Raw genomic sequence first — 22,537 nt, 5'->3', positions numbered from 1 at the left:
TGTGCATAGGGATGTTCACATTGACCGCCGGAATAAAAGAACTACTCACTCCATTTGTGGATATCATGTAAACCTATGGACATATAAATATTATATAACTCGTGTGAGAAGTTTACAGTATGAGCTATCCATGTTTTCCGTCTCACAAAAGTTTCCTTAGTAGCAGATAGTTTTAAAGTTCTACTAACAAAGCGTACAGTCTTTTTTGAGGTTTAACAATGTGACGCATTTCAGACGTTGATAGAACACAGATCTCTTCTTCTGTCTGAAGTGTAAATAGAAGCTAAATTCAAGTTCATGCAGGCTCCATGTAAATTCCCAAAGAAAGGCAAAGCCTTTTGAAGACTAAGGTTTTTTACAAATTAAATGGCTCTGCTATTTAGTACAACAACATTTTAAACTTCATGGGAGAGGTAGTTTGTGCCTTATATGGTGACGTCATCAATAAACTCCAGACAGCTATGGTCTGCCATTTCCAAAACATTTCCAAAACAGGACAACGATTTATTGGAATTAAAATGGCATATTCCAAACAGATCCCCTGGCAACTTGGAGAAATTAGCCAGTATGTGTTTACCTTGGATTTGGGTTGGCAGCTAAAGTGTGTCTGTGAAAGTTGCCAAGCAACGGGGTTATATGCATATCTCATGAAAACGAGCTCGTATATAACCAGATCCTTGCCTATTTCAAGGCTGAATTAGAGAAGGTTAAAGTACCACATTGGAAAAAGACACTATCTCTTATTTATTAAGGTTTTTGTATGAAAATGGTAGCTACTAATTCACACCGTCAGAATAACCCGTCTGTGTGTTATTTTTTGTAAAAACAATGGTGTCGATTAGTAACGCGTGCAAAATACACTAGTGGGAGACATTATGCACTACTCCTATGGAACTCTATAAGGTCTTCCAAATGCCTAGCACACTTTCACGAAGTAGAAGCGGGAAGCTGGGTAATAAATAACAACACCTATGATTGAAAACACTATGACAAACCAGAAAATGTGCATCCATTATATTCATAAAGCATACACTTTTTCTTTTAGTTATTGTGGATTTAAGATATGTAGTGCAAGGAAAATTACAAGGATATATACTAGTAATTTTGACTCCTCGTTACTTTTTAAAATAGAGCATAAATTACGAACCATATTTCTTCATTTTATGTAACAACATATCCAGAAATGGAGTATAAGAGGCCTGATGTTCACACATATTTGTCATTCATTTTAGTTACACAACAGTTCTTTCCCATTGGAAGAGCTTCCAAAATGTGCTGTGTAGTGTTTGCATTTTTGTGTAAGTTGCTGTTAGACTTTCTTACTTACTGACAGAAAACATTTTAACTTGTGCTATTCCAACTGTGTTTGCAATAGTGTAAATAGAAATTCCTCCATACATCAGACCACGCTATGAACCTAGGCCTCATCCTGGGTACCAACTTCACCATGAAGTCCCAGGTCAATGCCGTCACCTCCTCATGTTTCAACATCCTCTGCATGTTACGAAAAATCTTCAAGTGGCTCCCACTGGACACCAGATGTGCCATCACACAAGCTTAAGCACAAGCAGATTAGACTACGGCAATGCAACTTACGTTGGCATTTCAACACATCTTCTTCACCGACTTCAAACCATCCAAAACGCTGTCGCCGCGGCCAGACCCTTCCTCGACCTCCCGTGAGGAACACACACCAGTCCTCAAAGAGCTCCACAGGCTCAAGGAGCTCCACAGGCTCTTCATCCAGAATCGCTGTAAGTTCAAACTTCTCACACAAGCTTTCAATTCACTACACAACATGGGACACGCATACCTCGCACACTTCAACCAACTCACCAGACAACTTTACTCAGCATCACTCTCACTCACACACACCCTGCATCCACAGATGAAGAATAAGACGTTGATCATTCTTCTACCAAGCCAGCAAATCCTGGAACAACCTCCACGAACACATCAGGGCCTCCTCCTGAATTCTTCAAGTCCGCAAGAAGCTGAAGACCCAGCTTTTCAATTAGTTTTTTGCGGGAGGATCGAAACAGCCTGAACTCAGGCCCAGCCTCACCACATGCCTACTCCCACCTGCTCAGCGTCTGGATACCCTCACGGGTGACAAGCAGTGCTCTACAAATCCACCTTCCATTACAATACAAAATCTAAATTATTTGAAGCATGGATTCCTTGAAGAGCAATATCATTTAAAAGTACAATAAATAGTAAAGCAGGACCCAGGAATCTGCTTTGTGTGTACATTAGGCTTTGGAATGTCTAGAAATAGTAACAGGAACATATCCTTGGTTACATATTGTGGCCCTTATTGGTTTCCTAATAACCATGATTTGGGCAAGAAATGCGGGAATCGTGATTATTGTAGCGGCAGAAACAACAGCTCCTTACAATTATTGTATTGTATTGTATTGTATTTTGGATTTATATAGCGCTTATCACCCAGGGGTCTCTAAGCGCTTGCCTTGGGAACCCGTCCTGGCTTTTCCCTGTGAGATAGCCCCTACAGGGCATCCCCAAGGTGAAAGCCAGGCATCCCGCCGCAGGGGGTCGTTGTGGAGATTAAGCAAGCTTAATGCCCAGAGTTGCAGAGTGTAAACCCATGATTAGGTCAGGCACCGAAGCGAGAATTATCGAGTCCGTGGACATTTGAGCTCAAGACCCTGCTGCGTCGGGAATTGAACCCTGGTCCCGGGTCTGACCTCTGCTTCAGGGTCTGCCTGCTCTAACCAGTGAGCCACACTTCTTCAATATTCCCTATTGACATTTATTCAGTGAAAAACAGGCAACATTTATGTGAGGATATTTGTAAGGAATGAAGAAGATCTCTGATTTTCACAGTAATTCCTCATTTTAAGGGTGAAAATTCATAAAGGTGTGAAAATCCAAACAGGATAGCTATGATAGTATTCATGCAGACATTATAATGAGGGCCTCCGTCTGTTGAATAAACTGTATAATTTCGATAGCACACAGCAAACTGAATTGACATGTGATAAACTGTGCCCTGTCAATGTGTGACATTGATCCACATTCGGTCCATCACCTGTTTTGTTTGCAATTACCGCCATAAGTGCGCTGGAGATACTCAGACGTGGGTCCCAGGCACTCCACACCACTGGAGTCAAGCTAGCCGGGCTGATGAGAGGTGTTACCTCGAAACCGGTCCGGTCCTCGGATGCTTGATTCCGTTCTGGGAAGGACATGGCTTTTGTAGTTCGGACTGGACTGTTCCCATGGGGCACAGGGTCAGAGCTGATTTGCATATCGCCATTGTCTAACCCAGGGTGGTGTGGAGTGCAAAAAAACGATGGATTTGGGCCCAGATCTTTGGACTGGGATGAATGTGTGACATTGATCCACATTCGGTCCATCACCTGTTTTGTTTGCAATTACCGCCATAAGTGCGCTGGGGATACTCAGACGTGGGTCCCAGGCACTCCACACCACTGGAGTCAAGCTAGCCGGGCTGATGAGAGGTGTTACCTCAAAACCGGTCCGGTCCTCGGATGCTTGATTCCGTTCTGGGAAGGACATGGCTTTTGTAGTTCGGACTGGACTGTTCCCATGGGGCACAGGTTCAGAGCTGATTTGCATATCGCCATTGTCTAACCCAGGGTGGTGTGGAGTGCAAAAAAACGATGGATTTGGGCCCAGATCTTTGGACTGGGATGAATGTGTGACATTGATCCACATTCGGTCCATCACCTGTTTTGTTTGACATTATAATGAGGGCCTCCGTCTGTTGAATAAACTGTATAATTTCGATAGCACACAGCAAACTGAATTGACATGTGATAAACTGTGCCCTGTCATTATTATTCTACGAATAAGGCTCACTAAACTAAAAAGATTTGTTAATCAGTCCCAGATAATTTTTTTGATCATTTTCAGGGTACCAGACCGCGAGAACGAAAGATTTTCTAAGCTGTTTAAGTTTATTATCTCATGTTAAACTTGACTGATGGAATCATGAAGTGGTTATTATTTATCATCTCTAAGGTGAATAATTGGGTACTGCCTAAGGAGACTAATAACAAAGGCAGATATGCACCCAAGACACCTCTGCCCACTGACATTATTTTTGGAGATATTTTTTTTAATAACTCAAAAATACATTTATGACACATTAGATCTGCTGTACAAATGAACTGGATCATTTCCATAGCCCACAACAATCTATATTGGCATGTGCTACATTAGGCCAATATTTAAAATATGATGGAGTCACATCCATGGCCATGTTCTGCTACCACATTCAGCAGCTCACTGCTCTTTACAGAAGGGCCATATGTGAGCAAGGAGTCCCAGGTGGTATTGTTCAACCTCTGATACAATACACAGGAAAAAGTATGGCTCAAAGCCAGCCAATCTGTCATAATCAACTTCTGGAAAAGAAATCTGCTGTAGACAGGGCAGGCACTCCCAAAACAAAACTAGGTTAGTCTTAAATGTAGCAGTGATACCGGGGTGAGGAGTAGGTACCACAGAATATACATCTACAGTAATAAGCAAGACTTAGTGATGACAACTCATGTATAAAGGTTGTGAATGGTCCACAGGAGCTTTTTCACATTCCAACCTGGGGGAAAAGAAATTCATAGACTAATTCCTCTCTTCAACAGGGTATTTCCCAGGTGGTTAAATATATCATGCTGCCCTTGAAAGACATTTAAGCAAGAGTGAACAAACAGGTAAATGTTTAGTAAGAGCCTTCTTATAAGAAGGGTATCCAATTACTAACATAGTCTGGTGTAGAAGAGTTAATTTAAGTTTGTGGTGTGCATTTTATAAAGGATCAGAAACTCACTTTGGGGATTGTAAAGAGTTGACTAAGAATAGCTGAAATTGAAAAGGTCTGTTAGCGAAAATTGTGACGGGGTTGCAATAAAGTTATGGTCAATTTTCATAATTGAAATTTTGAATTCTATTTCTTTGTTTTACTCTTGTTTGGTCCTTGATTAAAGTGGTCAATTCACTTGCTCCAAATCTGATTGACGTTTTTATGTTTTTGATTTTTTTAAAAAGAACCTAAGCTGAATGTTATCTGCTCAGACAATAAACATGTTGCTTTGGATGAACATACTTTTTTATTGATAGCTGTGTGTTTAGGTAGCCTTGCCAACTATAAGAGGAGATTAAGTTAAGAGCGAGAAAGATAGAATGTGCTTGTTTGTGTGAGAGACTTATTGTGGACAGGATAGTATGCAGTTCAGGAATGTTATTAAGCCAATCAATGGGATCATGCTTCAAACTGGCGCCTTTTCAAAATCTGACTATGATGACATGACACAGTAATTTCTGAGAATGAAATAAAAAACTTTATAACGTGATGGTCTTGAACATGTGGGCATGTTTGAGATGTGTTATAGCTTTCAGGTGAATCTGTAATACTATTTAGTTGTCAACAGTTTGCATCTGGGAAATGAATGAAGATGATTGTACTGAGACCCTTCCTTTACCAATTAGAGTCTAAATCCCTCTTCTGTATTTCATTTTGTGCTCGGAAGTAACTGAAAGGAGTCATATAGCAGCAATTACATTTGTTTTTTGCTCAGAAGTGCCGCTGGTTTTGTATGTAGGTGTGTCTTATTATCCCTGATGTTGGCATGATTTACTCCTGAATTTAAAGGAATAATAGTAGGCTTTAGAGAAATGTTATTTATGCCACCCAAATTTGTGAAATTTCTCAAAATTTAACGTTACTCATTTTTTTTTTTAGTTGGGCATGTTCTCACATTCAAATGTCTCACAAGATAGCAGTAGAAAATGTCTCACCAAGACACATTTTCTAGTCAGAGCAGTCTGGTACCGGTATCTGGCAAATTGTTTTAATTCAAGATGCGCATTTGTGTAAAAACACAGTTTTTGTCAGTAATGTAGAATAACACATTTTGATACAAAAGTGTACTTTCACTAAACTGTAATGGAAGTTTACAAAATGTTCACAAGAAAAATGTATGCAATTTTGTGCTCTTGCAAGAATGCTTTGTTTACCAGGTCAGAGTATTTATGATATACATTATCTGGTGTCATAGGATGAGAAAGAAAGCCCATTTTGTAGATGGACATATGAATTTCATTATTTATTGCACCCTGAAAGTGAAACAATATCATTGCCATAGATGAGCCCTTACAAGAAATCCAAAGAACATTAGGAGGGGCAGGCAGAAACCATTAGACAACCCAGTCCATGTAGAGAGGTCCACATGTGAAAATGTTTGCTGACACTCCAGACAAAAAAGGATCATGAAATTTCTGGGATATCAACCAGTCTCAACAGCCATGAAATATCATGCTTAAGGGTCTACTGCTAAATTAAAGTGCTACATCATGTGGGTGCCACCTAATTTGAACATTTCTAGTGTAATGCATAGAGGAAGGCTTGAAAAATAGAAAATGTGGTTTTCAGGGTTTGTGCTTGTGATTGGAGCATGTTTCATGCTTTGTGTGTATAAAGAATAAAAGAGTAGTCCAGAAAATCTACAACAGTTGTACATTTTTTGCAAAACGTCCCAAAATTTATTCATGTACATTTTCCACTAACTTGAACATTCGCGAAGTGAATTATATAATTGTGCATTTGAACATTTAACTTTTATTCCATTTGTTTCACAGAACAATATTTTCCCTGGAGTGGAATTAGTTTCCCTACAGTGATTTTATAGAGGAATTTCATTTCTTGTTGCGCCCTGGAAAAGCACTTCTGACTTTGAAGGGAATCCTTTTACATGGTGGAAAAGGTGCTGCAAATTGTTTGTGGAAAGTCACAAATCGGTGAGTGTGTGCGTGTGTTCACTGCGTTATGCAGCTTGGCCTCTTTCCCAGTCATGTCTCAGTTCCTTCCCCTATGGCTAAACTTGCAGCCACTGAATGATCACCTAACATACATTTATTTCAAGTCGTTTTCAAGCACCTTTCAATTGGAAAAAAGGGTACAAGGCAGCACAACAAAAACGGCAACAGCACAAAAGAATAGATTTTGACAAAAAATGGAAATGTAATATGCGTGTCTTCAGAATCCGAAATAGTTGCTTTTTTTAGGGAAGTCCAGAATATTTCCAGTTTGTTGTGACTTTTCCTGTTAAAGCATATAAACTTTTAATGTACTCAACTGTCATAGAATTCTGTTATTTCCATTAAACAGTAATGCGAGTTAGTATAAAGGGGTCGTCAGCATTGGGGAAGTTTCAATGTTCTACATATTTGGGACAACAGGAGAAGAGTGGTTTTCCATAGACCTATTTATTATACATATATATATATATATATATATAAATAAATATATATATATAAATATATATATATATATATATATATATATATATATATATATATATATATACATATATATATATATATATAGCAACAAATATACAGCAGGACATAACAGCTTTGTTTGAGAAGTTCACAACTTAATGAATGGACAAATAGAAAGAGAAAAGAGAAAGGTTGGTATATCTTACTTTCTCGTATATATGATACCAGCGTTTACAAAAACTATTGCTGCTGCAAATTCAAGCTTCACACAACGTTCTCCCCAAATGTAACAGAAAAAATCATCATATTCATTATACCCAAGGACATTTAGTCCAAAATAAAATGTCTAACATTTCGATAGTAGCTTTTAAATCTGTATTCCATGGACACTTGAGAAGAGCTCTACAGGTCATGCATTCGTCACATCATTGTTCTTCTTGAGCTCAAGTATAGAGCTTTATTAATGTACTAGCACCCAGATTGGAAAGTAGGGAACTAGCCAACCAAGAATACTGCCCATTAGAGCTATAATTATTGTCACACGCCTAGAATTGAGCCTTCTCTGGCTGCTTGCTCCATTCTCCTCCAGCCAGTGGCAGCTGGCATCTATGCAAGGCGGAGAAAGGGCAAGGCCTGCCTCCAGCATGCCATGTTCTAGAGTTCCTAGTTTTTTTGTAACTTTCAGTTGTTCCTGAAGTAAACAAAAAAGTAATGGGTGGAAGGCTTGAAATAATCTCAGCCACTGCTCTCAGTTATATGGCCGGGATGCCTGTCACCCCCTCCCAACACAATCCCCAAGGATGGGAAGACGGACACAGTTCTGCACTTTTGGAAGGCGGGAGGGAGTCACCCTCCCGGCTGTATTTATTAAAATATTAAACAAAATTAAAACATTAAATAAAAGTTTCATATCATGTACAATTTTAATTTATTACATTTAGATGAAGACATGTTCATTGGCTAACCTTAACAAATCTCTAATACAAAGGTTTCCTAGCCGAGTCTAACATCCTGCAAATGCATACATTCTAAATTAAAATTGTACATCCTAGCATTAAGGGCCAACGGCAAGGTCGCAACCGGTGTCAGATCCCTACTACCAAAACTCTCGCCTTCACGGTGTGAGTGGCGGCCGCGCAGAGGACTGTACCCTCCATGCCAACTCTAATTTCCCTTGTCTTGTTGGGGGCCCCCATTTCCGCTCGACGCCATCTTAAAGGTCGTCCGAGCACCCGTGTGAGGTATCTGTAGGAAGGACAGCGTGGACTCCCCCCCCACCCCACACTCTCTATCACATCCGCCGTCGCGGATATCCGGGCCCCGGGAAATTCGTAGGAGGGGCATAGAGCCGCCTCCTCCCCTGGAAGGGGCCTATGGCCGTCTCCCCTTAGGTGACCCATCCTTAGTGGGTGCCGCCTCCCAGTGGGAGGGGCCAATGGCCGCCTCCCCCCGGGCGCTCCCATCCATAGTGGGTGGCGCCCCCCTCTAGGGACCTTGAAATAACTGCTCACCGATCATGACCTTACCGCCCGACCAAAAAATAAATACGACATTTGTTTACCTACTAAGGGAGAAAATATCATCCTGTCTACTTGTATCAATTGTTTACTCCTAAAGAAAAAACAGTACCTACAGACAGAAGTCACATCCTTAAACTAGACATTCATTTTCTTCTATACGGAGGGAAAGAAGATGTTATCAGAGCAAAACTTTATTGCAAAACTAACATTGCCATAAGGGGCTGGTGCCTGGTGGGTGGGTCAAAATTGCTCCTTGTTCCGTCGAGGGCTCACGTGCAACGAGTGGGTGCAGCTTCCAAGCACAGGAAGAAGAGGACGCTTCTTCGGATTCCCGCTCTTTTTATTCCTCTTCGGGAGGGCGTGTACCCTCCGCCGGTACGCCTACTGGGCGTGGCCATTGGTGTAGGTGTCTAGGACAACCCCTCCTGGGCGGGAAAAGGCGCGCCCCGGCTACGCCGCTTCGGGCATACCAGCCGAGACACGCCCCCCCGCCCAAAATGGTTTCCCGGGAGGATCGGGGCACCCAACCATACGTTCGGGGGGACCGAGTGGTCGCCCCTTTCCATATGGCCGGGATGCCTGTCACCCCCTCCCAACACAATCCCCAAGGATGGGAAGACCGACGCAGTTCTGCACTTTTGGAAGGCGGGAGGGAGTCACCCTCCCGGCTGTATTTATTAAAATATGAAACAAAATTAAAACATTAAATAAAAGTTTCATATCATGAACAATTTTAATTTATTACATTTCGATGAAGCCATGTTCATTGGCTAACCTTAACAAATCTCTAATACAAAGGTTTCCTAGCCGAGTCTAACATCCTGCAAATGCATACATTCTAAATTAAAATTGTACATCCTAGCATTAAGGGCCAACGGCAAGGTCGCAACCGGTGTCAGATCCCTACTACCAAAACTCTCGCCCTCACGGTGTGAGTGGCGGCCGCGCAGAGGACTGTACCCTCCGTGCCAACTCTAATTTCCCTTGTCTTGTTGGGGGCCCCCATTTCTGCTCGACGCCATCTTAAAGGTCGTCCGAGCACCCGTGTGAGGTATCTGTAGGAAGGACAGCGTGGACTCCCCCCCCCCACCCCACACTCTCTATCACATCCGCCGTCGCGGATATCCGGGCCCCGGGAAATTCGTAGGAGGGGCATATAGCCGCCTCCTCCCCTGGAAGGGGCCTATGGCCGTCTCCCCTTAGGTGACCCATCCTTAGTGGGTGCCGCCTCCCAGTGGGAGGGGCCAATGGCCGCCTCCCCCCGGGCGCTCCCATCCATAGTGGGTGGCGCCCCCCTCTAGGGACCTTGAAATAACTGCTCACCGATCATGACCTTACCGCCCGACCAAAAAATAAATACGACATTTGTTTACCTACTAAGGGAGAAAATATCATCCTGTCTACTTGTATCAATTGTTTACTCCTAAAGAAAAAACAGTACCTACAGACAGAAGTCACATCCTTAAACTAGACATTCATTTTCTTCTATACGGAGGGAAAGAAGATGTTATCAGAGCAAAACTTTATTGCAAAACTAACTTTGCCATAAGGGGCTGGTGCCTGGTGGGTGGGTCATAATTGCTCCTTGTTCCGTCGAGGGCTCACGTGCAACGAGTGGGTGCAGCTTCCAAGCACAGGAACAAGAGGACGCTTCTTCGGATTCCCGCTCTTTTTATTCCTCTTCGGGAGGGCGTGTACCCTCCGCCGGTACGCCTACTGGGCGTGGCCATTGGTGTAGGTGTCTAGGACAACCCCTCCTGGGCGGGAAAAGGCGCGCCCCGGCTACGCCGCTTCGGGCATACCAGCCGAGACACGCCCCCCGCCCAAAATGGTTTCCCGGGAGGATCGGGGCACCCAACCATACGTTCGGGGGGACCGAGTGGTCGCCCCTTTCCATATGGCCGGGATGCCTGTCACCCCCTCCCAACACAATCCCCAAGGATGGGAAGACCGACGCAGTTCTGCACTTTTGGAAGGCGGGAGGGAGTCACCCTCCCGGCTGTATTTATTAAAATATGAAACAAAATTAAAACATTAAATAAAAGTTTCATATCATGAACAATTTTAATTTATTACATTTCGATGAAGACATGTTCATTGGCTAACCTTAACAAATCTCTAATACAAAGGTTTCCTAGCCGAGTCTAACATCCTGCAAATGCATACATTCTAAATTAAAATTGTACATCCTAGCATTAAGGGCCAACGGCAAGGTCGCAACCGGTGTCAGATCCCTACTACCAAAACTCTCGCCCTCACGGTGTGAGTGGCGGCCGCGCAGAGGACTGTACCCTCCGTGCCAACTTTAATTTCCCTTGTCTTGTTGGGGGCCCCCATTTCCGCTCGACGCCATCTTAAAGGTCGTCCGAGCACCCGTGTGAGGTATCTGTAGGAAGGACAGCGTGGACTTCCCCCCCACCCCACACTCTCTATCACATCCGCCGTCGCGGATATCCGGGCCCCGGGAAATTCGTAGGAGGGGCATATAGCCGCCTCCTCCCCTGGAAGGGGCCTATGGCCGTCTCCCCTTAGGCGACCCATCCTTAGTGGGTGCCGCCTCCCAGTGGGAGGGGCCAATGGCCGCCTCCCCCGGGCGCTCCCATTCATAGTGGGTGGCGCCCCCCTCTAGGGACCTTGAAATTACTGCTCACCGATCATGACCTTACCGCCACAGGCCGGATAGTTGACCGGCTATCCGGCCCCCCCACAAACTCCTCCTAAAGGTCATGCTTCCTCAAACCCCTTAGCCATGCTATGAAGTCTCCTATGAGTAAGACATTCCCCTCCCGGGACAGGTGAACCCCATCATTCAGATACATGTGATCACCCCGAATACACCCATGCGGAATGCTATGCAACTGCGCAGAGCGAAACAATCTACCAATTTTGTTGTTAACCTTCTTCACCGAATGGTTCAGTGCTGACACTGAAAGGCCCCCCCGCCAAACCCTTCTGGGAATCATGTGGGACCAGGCAATCGTGCACCCCGGGATTCTTTTTGCCAACCAGCTAACGGCAGACAAAACTTGCTCGAGTAATACTCGCCTACCCAGTGTCACCAAGTCATTGCCCCCCAGGTGTACTATGATTACAGATGGCGGTGACCTCTGCCGCCCTAAGAGACCCTCAACAAAAGATTCGAACTGGTCAATACAGAGCCCGCCCCTTCCGTGGAAGGCCACTCTGTACCCGTATTCCCCAGCTGCGTGAGTCGCGTCACCTGCTTTGAATACGTCCCCGGCCCGCCTCACGTATGAGTGGCCCACGACCCAAACCACTCTCTCCTCAGCAGGTGATCCGTGACCGCTGGTCCCCTGGTACTGGGTCGACTGCAAATTCCGCCCCGCATGACATGCTCGCGAAACTGTAAATCAAACAGAAGATAAGAAGCGTGAGTGCATGTAACTTGACTTCACAACATGTGCAATCGCACATACCTTTTTAAAACAATTTGAGGACCATCGTCCTAACTGTTTCACCTCTTCCGCACTCTGACCCCTGGCTGTAGCCTCAGTAGCAGCCCCTATCCTAAAGGAGTGGGTCCCAAAATCGCACGGGTCCATGCCCGCCGCCGCGATTGTCAGTGCTAGCACCCTCTGGAACTGAAACCTCGTCAGTGGGGTGGCATCGATGTGCCTCAGCAAACTCCCCCCCCATGTATCCGCCCTTAGTGCCAAGTATTCCTCTATGCACCTTATCGGGCACGTGGGAGACCCTCGCATGCGCTGGACAACAACGCTGCTTCCCATCGCTCCCTGGTCAGTTTTGGACCTAGCTATCGTGACCACCATCGAACCACCCCTAATTAGGATGTGATCCCTGCACAAGCCTCCCTCCACATCTTTCTTATTCCTTGCAACCAGTTCGCTCACCCGCATAGCCCCATGGAACGCTAATGCGAAAGCTGCCCGGAACAGAACTGCTTCGAATTGGGAGGAGCATGTCGTCACTAGTTTTGCCATGAGTAGGGACAACCTTTCCAAGCCAATCGGGCGTCTCTCGTCATGCCTGCGACCCTCGAGGCGCTGCCAGCCGCGAAGGGCTTTTTTAGCCAAAAAGGAACCTGTTGGGTCTTTGATGCCATGCACCTGCGCCATGAATGAGATGGCCGCCTTGTGTCTATTGGCCGTTGCCGCTGATCGGCCTTCTCTGTGCAGTGCTACCAGGAACCCCAGGAAGGACTCCTCCTGCCCCCAACTCTGACTCCCTGTTGGACCCAAAAATGTACAATAGGAACTAAACGCTCCTTCGTATGCCTTCCTCGTCCTGGGGGCTAAGCTTGCTGCCACGAGGTCTTGTAATCCGGGGCACCGATTAGCCAGAGTGCTTCGGGGAACGGTGCCGCCACTAAGTCCGCTGTAGGTAGATAACCCCTGAACGCCTGCATATGTGAACAAGAGAGTGCATCAGCCGCATGATTCGGTACACCCGGCACATGTTTCGCCCTGAACTGTACATTTAGTCTCATGCAAAGTAGCACAATTCCTTCAGCAATCTCAAAATCCATTTGCAGCATGCTGCCTGATTGTTAATGCATTCTACAACAGTCATATTATCAGACCAAAATACAACTGAGCGGTCTCGGAACTCGTCCGGCCATGCCCTCAGAGCGACAAAAATTGGGAATAGCTCAAGGAACCCTATGTTACCTGTGAGACCCCTGGCGTGCCACCACGTCGGCCATGTTTGCGCCGACCATCGATTACCGAAGATGGTGCCAAATACCATGCTCCCCGCCGAGTCGGTCCACAAACCCAGCTCGTCCGAAGACGCTGGCGGCTTGTTCCACACTATTCGACCGTTGAAGTCCGCCAAGAATGCCAACCAAATGCGCATGTCCTGGCGAACCTCTGCAGACAGTCTCGTGCGGTGATGCCCTTCTTTGAGACCAACCATAGCTTGTGCAATAGAGCGTGAAAAGGGGCGAGCCATTGGCATCACCCTCAAGGCAAAGTTAAGCTGACCCACAACTTGCTGTAACTGGTGCAGGGTCACTTTCATCCTACCAAGGCAAAGCTCCAAGGAAGCCCTAAATTTTGATACCTTACCCACTGGCAGGCGGAAACACCCCTCCACAGAATCGAGCTCAATTCCCAGAAACTTCAGTGAAGTAGATGGTCCCACCGTCTTACCTGGTGCCAATGGTACCCCAAACTCCTCCATGAGGCTGCAAAAATCCTGTAGCGCCTGCGCACATTTCGTGTCGCCGGCAGCTCCCAAGAACAGAAAGTCATCTAGGTAATGCATAACATGCCTATGCCCTGTGGCCTCGGTGAATGCCCACTCTAAAAAAACAGCTGAATTTTCCAAAATAAGCACAAGAGATGGAGCAACCCATCGGCATGCATTTATCCATGTAGTAACGTCCTTGGAACGCAAAACCTAGCAGACGCTGATCCTGTGGGTGTACCGGGAGCAACCGGAACGCCGACTCGATATCTGATTTCGCCATCAGCGCCCCGGGGCCCAGGCGATTCAACATGGTGACGGCATCATCGAAGGATGCGTACCGCACCGAACAGACTCCTGGGTCAATCGCATCATTCACTGAGAAACCCCTTGGAGCCGACAGATTATGGATCAGCCTAAATTCCCCCGGGTCTTTTTTGGGGACCACCCCTAATGGGCAACAGATGAAATTCACTACTGGCGGGTGCTGAAAAGGGCCAGCGACTCGGCCTAGGGTCACCTCTTTAGCAATTTTTCTCTCCACCACACCTGGATTATGCTGTGCCGAAAGCTGGTTTTTACAAAAAGGTTCCCCACGAAAATCCCCCGCCGGGATGTGGAAGCCATATAAGAATCCCTTCCTCAACACCCCAGCGGAGACATAATCAGGGTATTTGTTTAACCAGGGAGTCATAGCCATGATATCAACGGGGGTAGGCAATTGTACACAACGATCCCCCTCAGTCTTGTTTGGACCCTCCTCTACCTCCCGACCCGCTATTTTTTGACCTGCATGAACTCTCCGGGTGAGAGGAATTCCCACAACCCGCACACGCATGTTTGAACTTACATGCCCCTTGCGGTCTGGTACAGTTGCCTCTATTGAAGCCCCAACAGACCCCCCGCTTTCCACCATTCCCGCCGGTTCTCGGCTGGTGATCGCCACCGGCGCCTGCCCGAAAGGGCACCGCGGGCTGCTGGCAGGAAAACCCCGACCCATTCCCACCTGGCGAGGACGTCCTCGCCGCGCCAGGCAGGAGCTGCTTCTGCCAAGAAATCGAGTCGAGGCAATCCCATGTCAGAGAGGAATCATACTCTTTCGCTTTACGGAATTTCATGTCGTAACCCATCCATTCATTCCCCTCATATGTTTCATAAAAATCCATTATACGTGCCTGATAACAAGACAGTTCGGGCAATACCTCGGGCTTACGTTCGCCAATAATCACAGTAAACATTGCAAAGGCCTTGGCCCAATTTGTTATCGTCTCCTCCACCCTGAATCCCGCCATTTTGGCTCGCCAGACACTCGGGTGCCACAAATCTTTCTGTGTCTTAGCATACTCCATCTCGCGATGGTCAGTCAACAACGAAAACATATTAACATACTTGTCTGCCCATATCAATTCTTTCGTGGCCAACGGGATATGTTGAACCACCCTCTCCTGTCTTGAGGGCAATGAGCCCTCCCCCGCCACTGGCAAAGCGAGCTTACCCTGTTCGGTCGTTTTTTCCGCCGTTTTCTCAAGACCAGCTGCCGGTCCTTCCGGAGTCAACTGTGGGGAGACAAGAGGGAGATTCGCCTTCGCGGCATCTCGTGACTGCCGCAACTACTGAATTAGTAATTTGGCCTCTTCGGCCGTGTCTCCGGGCGCCGTAGCACCCCCTGCCTTTTTGTTGAGCAATGCGGCCAACTGGGTGGCCAATTCGGGAGGCATATCCTCGTCGCTGGCAGGCGTAATCACAACCGGAATCGGTTGACCCGCGTCTGGGGTTGGTACCGGGCCATCGGCTGGTATGGCAGGGAGAACTGGAGGTACCTCAGGGACCGAAACCTCCCCTGCCCCCGCCCTCCTTTTGACCCGCTTTCCTCTACCCTTGGGGACGACTCCCGGCAATGCCGGGCCTATTACCTTTTTCGGGTTACCCGGCTTGTTCATTGCGGCCAGTTGTTTCTTGATGCCCGCCATATCCCGACCAAGCGCTGGGACTTGTCCGATGGTTCGTTCCATTCTCGCCATTCTGTTCACCAACATGCGAAGCACTTTGTCTGTCTCGGAACCCTTTCCTGCCTTCTTGCCAGACATCGTTTCGATTATCCGCTCCGAGTCGATCAACACGGTCCTGGATCCTTCGCCTCGAAGTCACTGAAAGAGAAACACAAGAATTACAAGTTCTCAAAATTGCTCCTTGTTCCGTCGAGGGCTCACGTGCAACGAGTGGGTGCAGCTTCCAAGCACAGGAACAAGAGGACGCTTCTTCGGATTCCCGCTCTCTTTATTCCTCTTCGGGAGGGCGGGTACCCTCCGCCGGTACGCCTACTGGGCATGGCCATCGGTGTAGGTGTCTAGGACAACCCCTCCTGGGCGGGAAAAGGCGCGCCCCGGCTACGCCGCTTCGGGCATACCAGCCGAGACACGCCCCCCGCCCAAAATGGTTTCCCGGGAGGATCGGGGCACCCAACCATACGTTCGGGGGGACCGAGTTGTCGCCCCTTTCCAATTGTTTTTTGACGACCATGTCACCTCAGATTAGAGCCAACCAAATGCAAATCAGTCTTGGTCCTGCTCCAACAGGAACATTCCAGACCGAATTGCCAAGTGAAGTCCTCTCTGAACATGCAATTAATCAAAAGAAAGAGGACACTTGTAACAGTTCTAAACCATTGGTTAGAAGAGTAAATGAAACACCCTCAAAAACTCAATGTTTTTCGGAAAAGCAGTATATATGTTTTATCCGCCCCACATTGATGTTCTGGCAGTTATCATTAGATGTTCCAATACATGCTCAGTGCCAGCCTCATCCAGAGGCACCTCTGGTTTAGAATGTAGTGTCCAGAGATTGAGGGTTACCCCCACAAAAAGTGAAAAGCAAAACAAAAATGTTTGGTAGAAAGGAAAATGTTAAAAGGAGAAAGTCACCCTGATGCTTTAATGTCAGGTGAGGTTCTGCTGTCATAAAATGCAATGATACTACAGGAAGATCGAGTTACTGTATCTTTTAGTATTATAATGGGCTTGTCGACATGTTTCAGCTCCTTTTGACCCTACGGGGTCTGTGGAGCTTTCGTCAGGACTAACATACATAAATTCTTCTACTCACACAACTTGTGTAGTATACTTAAGTGTTCGCTTTCTGGCACTCTCTTATGAGAACTTGCTCTCCACAATCTGTCTGTAAAGAGTCGGATTCTCCATCTGGGGGGATGCCGCTTCTTTAAGCGCAGAGCCGCGTGGTGTGTGCTTCTGTGGCTTGTGCTGACTCTGCCCACGTCCTCTCTGAACAACCACACAAACAACCCAAGACCGTGTTTGCCCTATTTCGGGCACTTCAGTCAGGTGCAGCTTGTTTCCAGTAGCACAGTGAGCACAGGGCCTAGATTCTGGGCCTACCCATCACACTGCAGCGAGTCGCACTGAAATGAACAAAAAAGTGAAATGCTTGAACTAATCACAGGTAATTTTAACTCAGGGACCACATCCTAGTCCATCATTGTTTTGCCCACCATGTTACCTCAGAATAGACTCAGCTTTTTGCAAATCGATCTTTGACCTGCTTCGATAGGAAGAGTCAGGTCTGATCTTCCAAGCCAGGACCTCTCTGAACCAGAACTCCACAAACCCAAGGCTGTTTTAACTCTAGATGGGGCTCTTAAGTCAGGTGTAGCTTGGTTCCAGTGGCACAGCAAGCACAGGACCCATGTATGGGTATACATGTTGAACCTAGGGTGTTCCACTGAAGTAAACACAAAAGGGATGGGTGGAATGCTTGATTTAATCTCAGCTACTCACATGAATCCCCATCCCAGTTCATCATTTTTTTTGCCCACTATCCTACTTTAAATTAGACCCAGACATATGCGAAATAGTTCTGGTTGTGCTCCAATAGGAACAGTCCAGCCTGAACTGCAAGGCTGGGTTCTCTCTGAACCAGAACACAGGTACCCCAAGATTCATTCACACCTCCACAACTGACCCCCAGTTCAAGGTGCCAATGCTCCCCTGAAAGCTGAAGCAGCAGCTCTTTCATACGTAGCCTCTTTCATACGTAGCTGATCTCACTTTTACTTTGAGCTAGTCCCTTCCTGTCAATGTCATATTGGAAATATAACTCCTTGCAGACTCAGTAAAGTAGAAAACACAACCTGACCTGATATGTTAATTTTCTGATGTAGCATTACGGCTTACATGTCCACTTTTAGAACAAAGGTGACGGATTGGCACAAAACAAAATCAATTGCAGCTTATGAAGAAAAGAGCTGCTGCTCCGGGGTTGAGAGGAGCCACTTGTCCAATGAGGGAAACATATTTTACCACGCAACCATTACAACGTGGTATGGTCATATCGTGGTTTTGACAACGCAAGTCTTGCAAATTGCCCTGGAGGGCGCTCTAGACTAAGGAGTAGTGTGAATTACTATTCCAACACCGTCCCTACTATACGTAGACTGGAGTTGGAATAGTAATTCACCCTATTCCTAAGTCCATCGCCCTCCAACGAAGTCGATGTAACGACTTGCGTTGTCAAAACCGCGATGTAAAATACCACGTTGTGATGGTACGCGTTGTATCATCATACATTCGTCCAATGATTTACTGGATTTACGGCTTGAGAGCTAAGCCAAATAATGGCAAAGCTAGTTGCCTTATTGACATTACCAGCAAGGCAATAATGGCTGTTAAAGTGGTGGGCAATAATGTACTGTATTTTTGGGAGCTCCACTAAAGACAGTAGAGTGCCATGGGGCAATAAGGGGTGCTACATACCTTCTGCTCCAACATTCCAATGTTTGTTTTTCTATTTCTTTTTGTTTAGAATTTTTTACTGGTGTGGATTGTTCTTGCAATAATATAGCCTGCCGCAGAGGGCTTTTTCAATCAGTAAAGTCCCTTTCCTTTGCAGGGAGAGAACCTTTAACAACATTTTTATCCCATAGCATAAGGCCATAATGCAACATTAAAATCATACACATACTTGCTTTAAAGAATGGAATATTTAAGACTCTTCGTATGCTACTAAAACTGACAGGTGTGTTACTGTATGTTTTTACATTACCAAAATATTCTTAACCTGATGTGAACATTTGAACAGCACTCACCGGGAGGCAGCAATCTCTGACTTTTGCCTTGCAATGGCAGCTGCTCTTTGTGCTCCTTCCACACTTCTATCGACCTTCTGCCTAACCTTTGCACTCTTCAGAGGTATCACTCGCTTCTTCATTCCTTTGATGAACACATTGTTTCTGTACTTGCCTTCTTCCTTCCTACCATCTGGTAAGGTGGTACAGCCGTATCCATGCCGGAGGTTGTCCAGCCACTCCCCTTCATACTTCAGGCCACTTGTTCTTTCACTAACACCAAAGCCAGATCGCTTATCATTTTTCCATTCACCCATGTAGACTTCAGTGGTGGTGGCGTCAATATCTGACTCGACAGGCATGAAATCTTCACCCTCAGCTCCATCTCCGTAGCTCACAGTGGATGCAGCATCACTGGCTGCGGAGCTGTAACCGCTAACACTCTTAATGAAGCTGAGCTTGCTTCTCTGACTGGTCAGGGAAGACCTTGATTCTGACTTTGTAAGTTTGCCCAAGAAAGATCCTCTTCTGAAGAGACCCCCTTTTTCCAGCTTGATGGTCTCTGGATCAGAGTAGAGTGAGAGTGCAAATCCCCCACGGCAAATGGTAGGAGAGATAATGTTCTCTTGAGACGAAAGGAGAGTGTCCTGCTGGACCAAGTTGCCATTGCTGTGTTCACTTCGTAGAGATGTAAGGGAGGTACGTAAAGGAGAACGTACCACAGCTGCCATGCCATAGGGCACACTTTGACGAACACCATATCCATGACGCATCCCGTTGGTATACTGTCCTTGGTACGTTCCTAAAATCAAAAATGAAAATCGAATTAAACACTGACCTTTTCTATAAAACAACATTTTTTACTTCAAGAAAATTTCTTTTAGAGATGGACAATATGTTTCCCATTTGAACAACATGGCTGGCAGTCAAACAATATTTAAACAAATATCAATATTTGCATAGAAATTTCATCTACTTTTTTTGTTCATGAAAACAGTGATCTTTACTTTCCTGTGACCTTGTGCTCTTCCTTATGATCTATTTTCAATACACCATCTAAATCTACATCATTTCTCAAATGGGTCAATAAAGTTAACCACTTCTTTTTTGAGACAATATTACCTGAAGGAAGTTCATCACAGCTCTAGGGTGTAGATGCATAATTGGTACATGGAATATCAAAACATCGCCCATACCCCTTTTTTTTATAGGATAATGCATTTAACAGTAAGCATTTATTAAGTACTTACTGCTAACTTGTTTCACTTTTGTAGACTTCTAAAACACATCTCTTTCATATATTATAATTCCTTTCTCTTAATTATGTCTATTTTTCACTCATGTCCCGGATGCCCAATGTGTAATTGTTCAACTTCATTAGATAAAAACTGCAAATACAACTAAAGGTAGAATTAGGTTAGAGACATATATGATGAAATATGAGCAGTTGGTCGTTTTGAACCTTCTGATTAGATGATAGACGCTATATGCATTATACCACTGCGCATATACAATTCCATGCCAACGGTCAACCAAGGGGCAAAAGCCAAATTTACCAATTTTACCTTCTGTGGTCATAGAGGAATTAATACAATCCCTTCACTTCTATTGCATTGCTCAGAAGATCTTTAATGAACTTGAAAGTACTTGAAAATACAGCTTCTGCTTAAAGACTTTCTCTTGTTCTAAAAGGACACAAGAGCCCCTAATTACAGACAACTCACATCGACATGTGCTTGTAACACAACTATATAATATAGATTTAATTTTATAGTATTAAAGATGCTAAATACCCTCCTAAAAGAGTGAGAAGGAAGTGGTTTCTCTAGGATGACAGAGCAATGATCACAAGAGAGTCTAGGATTAGAACGCAAGGGCAGCCATTTAAATAGTGGACTGATTACTGAAATTTAACAACCAATCACATTCCGATTAAACTTCAGTAACAGTCTACTTCGCAAGCCATGCTGCTGTGGTAAGCTATGCAGGTGAAATTTCAAGATGGCCACCATATCCCATGTTGGAGAAGGTGAAAACAAAAAACATAAACAACCCATTCGCCTGTCAAGGTGTCCAGCAGCACCAATGATTTCCAGACATGACTCCTCAGGTATAGTCCACGATGAGAATGGATTTTGGTACTTTCATAGTTGGTTCACTGCAATCCAGAGCAGGCTCCTGCCCTACAGCCCACTGGAAAAATGCAAGATTGCCAAGGTCAGCCTAGTCCTGGATATCACTCCTCCTCTCCTTCTCAAAGAATGGGTGAGTTAATTGGCTGAGAATTCAATTTGCTGCATAAGGTAACAGATTCAACAAGTTATGTACAAACCTAACTACATAGCCTATTAAAAAATTAAGTAGTCTCCACATAACCAGAAGAAGGCAGCTTAAACATATACACCAAAAAGGCTCTAGTTAGTTTTCTTTATAGTGTCTATAATTCAAGGAGACCTCAGTAGTAGCGAATTAAAGTCTGATCCCGCAGATCATGAATATGGAGCTTCACTCGTGGCTGATACAGTGAGCAGACCGAGCAGTGCATAAGGGTCTTCAGATCTGAAGTCAATCAAAGGGCATGGACCCGTTTTTCACCCTAAGTGCCTGTATTTCACACTTATGGGCAAGCATTTTTGAAGGACTCAATACCAAAAGGGAAACAGATTTTCGAAAGTTGATATTAAATTAGGTAGCACAATATTCTGCACAGTCCAAATGAGAACAAATTAATAAATTACATTCAGGAGCCGTGAATATTGTGTCTCCCTAAACACATATGCTCTGATTTCGCCTTACTGCCGACATCTACGAGTTGACCAAACTCTAACCCCTCCTCCTTTTAGGTCTGAATACAGAAAGCTTTAGCTGTGTTATTAATTCTTCAAAAAAAGTATACAAATTGACTGTTGTATTTACTGCCTTTCTCTTTCATGCATGTGCTTCATTTGTTGTCCTGTCATCACATTCCGCATGAGTGTTCTGTGGAATGTTAAGTGACTGGACAGTTGGCTGTGTAGTCTGGTCGTTACGGCTGCACTTTGCAGTGTCGCACTAATAAAGCGTTTACTACCGTTCTATCCATGATTCTGGACTCTCATTCTTACAATGGCGACGAGTTAAAGGAGAGTTCCTGTCTTTCCCGCGGCACAGGAACAAACCATTCCTTTGACCACATGAAGAACATTTTCAATGAATTATTTACTGTTACTATTCTGCAGCAAGAGTTTTCCTCACATTGAGAAAACAGTGTATATAAAGAAGCCTGTAAAATAAGTTAAAAAGAACGGGTTATCGTTCTTTCACTGCCTCATTATTTTTTAACTGAAGTATTTTCAATATTATATCCAACAAAGCCATGGTTGCTGCTTTTTTTTTATTTTAGGCAACTAACAACCATTGACAAAGCCAATAGTCCTGGCTTATGTTGGTGTAATGATACTTGCTGTATTATATATATATATATATATATATATATATATATATGGGTGCAAAGACGACAATACCA

The 22,537-nt window shown here is 45.1% G+C and overlaps 1 protein-coding gene across 1 annotated transcript in view; it reads right to left on the bottom strand.

Moving 5' to 3' along the window:
• JPH2 (junctophilin 2) overlaps positions 1–22,537 on the bottom strand; it is a 411,671-nt gene that overhangs the window by 252,971 nt on the left and 136,163 nt on the right. Inside the window, exon 2 of the mRNA XM_086932570.1 lies at positions 19,054–19,834. Within this exon, the coding sequence (XP_086788696.1) occupies positions 19,054–19,834 (781 nt within the window). The remainder of the gene's footprint in view (positions 1–19,053; positions 19,835–22,537) is intronic.

The sequence above is a fragment of the Lissotriton vulgaris genome, chromosome 7, assembly GCF_964263255.1.
Source record: "Lissotriton vulgaris chromosome 7, aLisVul1.2, whole genome shotgun sequence".
Lineage (NCBI taxonomy): Eukaryota > Metazoa > Chordata > Amphibia > Caudata > Salamandridae > Lissotriton > Lissotriton vulgaris.
This window is presented reverse-complemented; position numbering and strand designations above follow the sequence as displayed.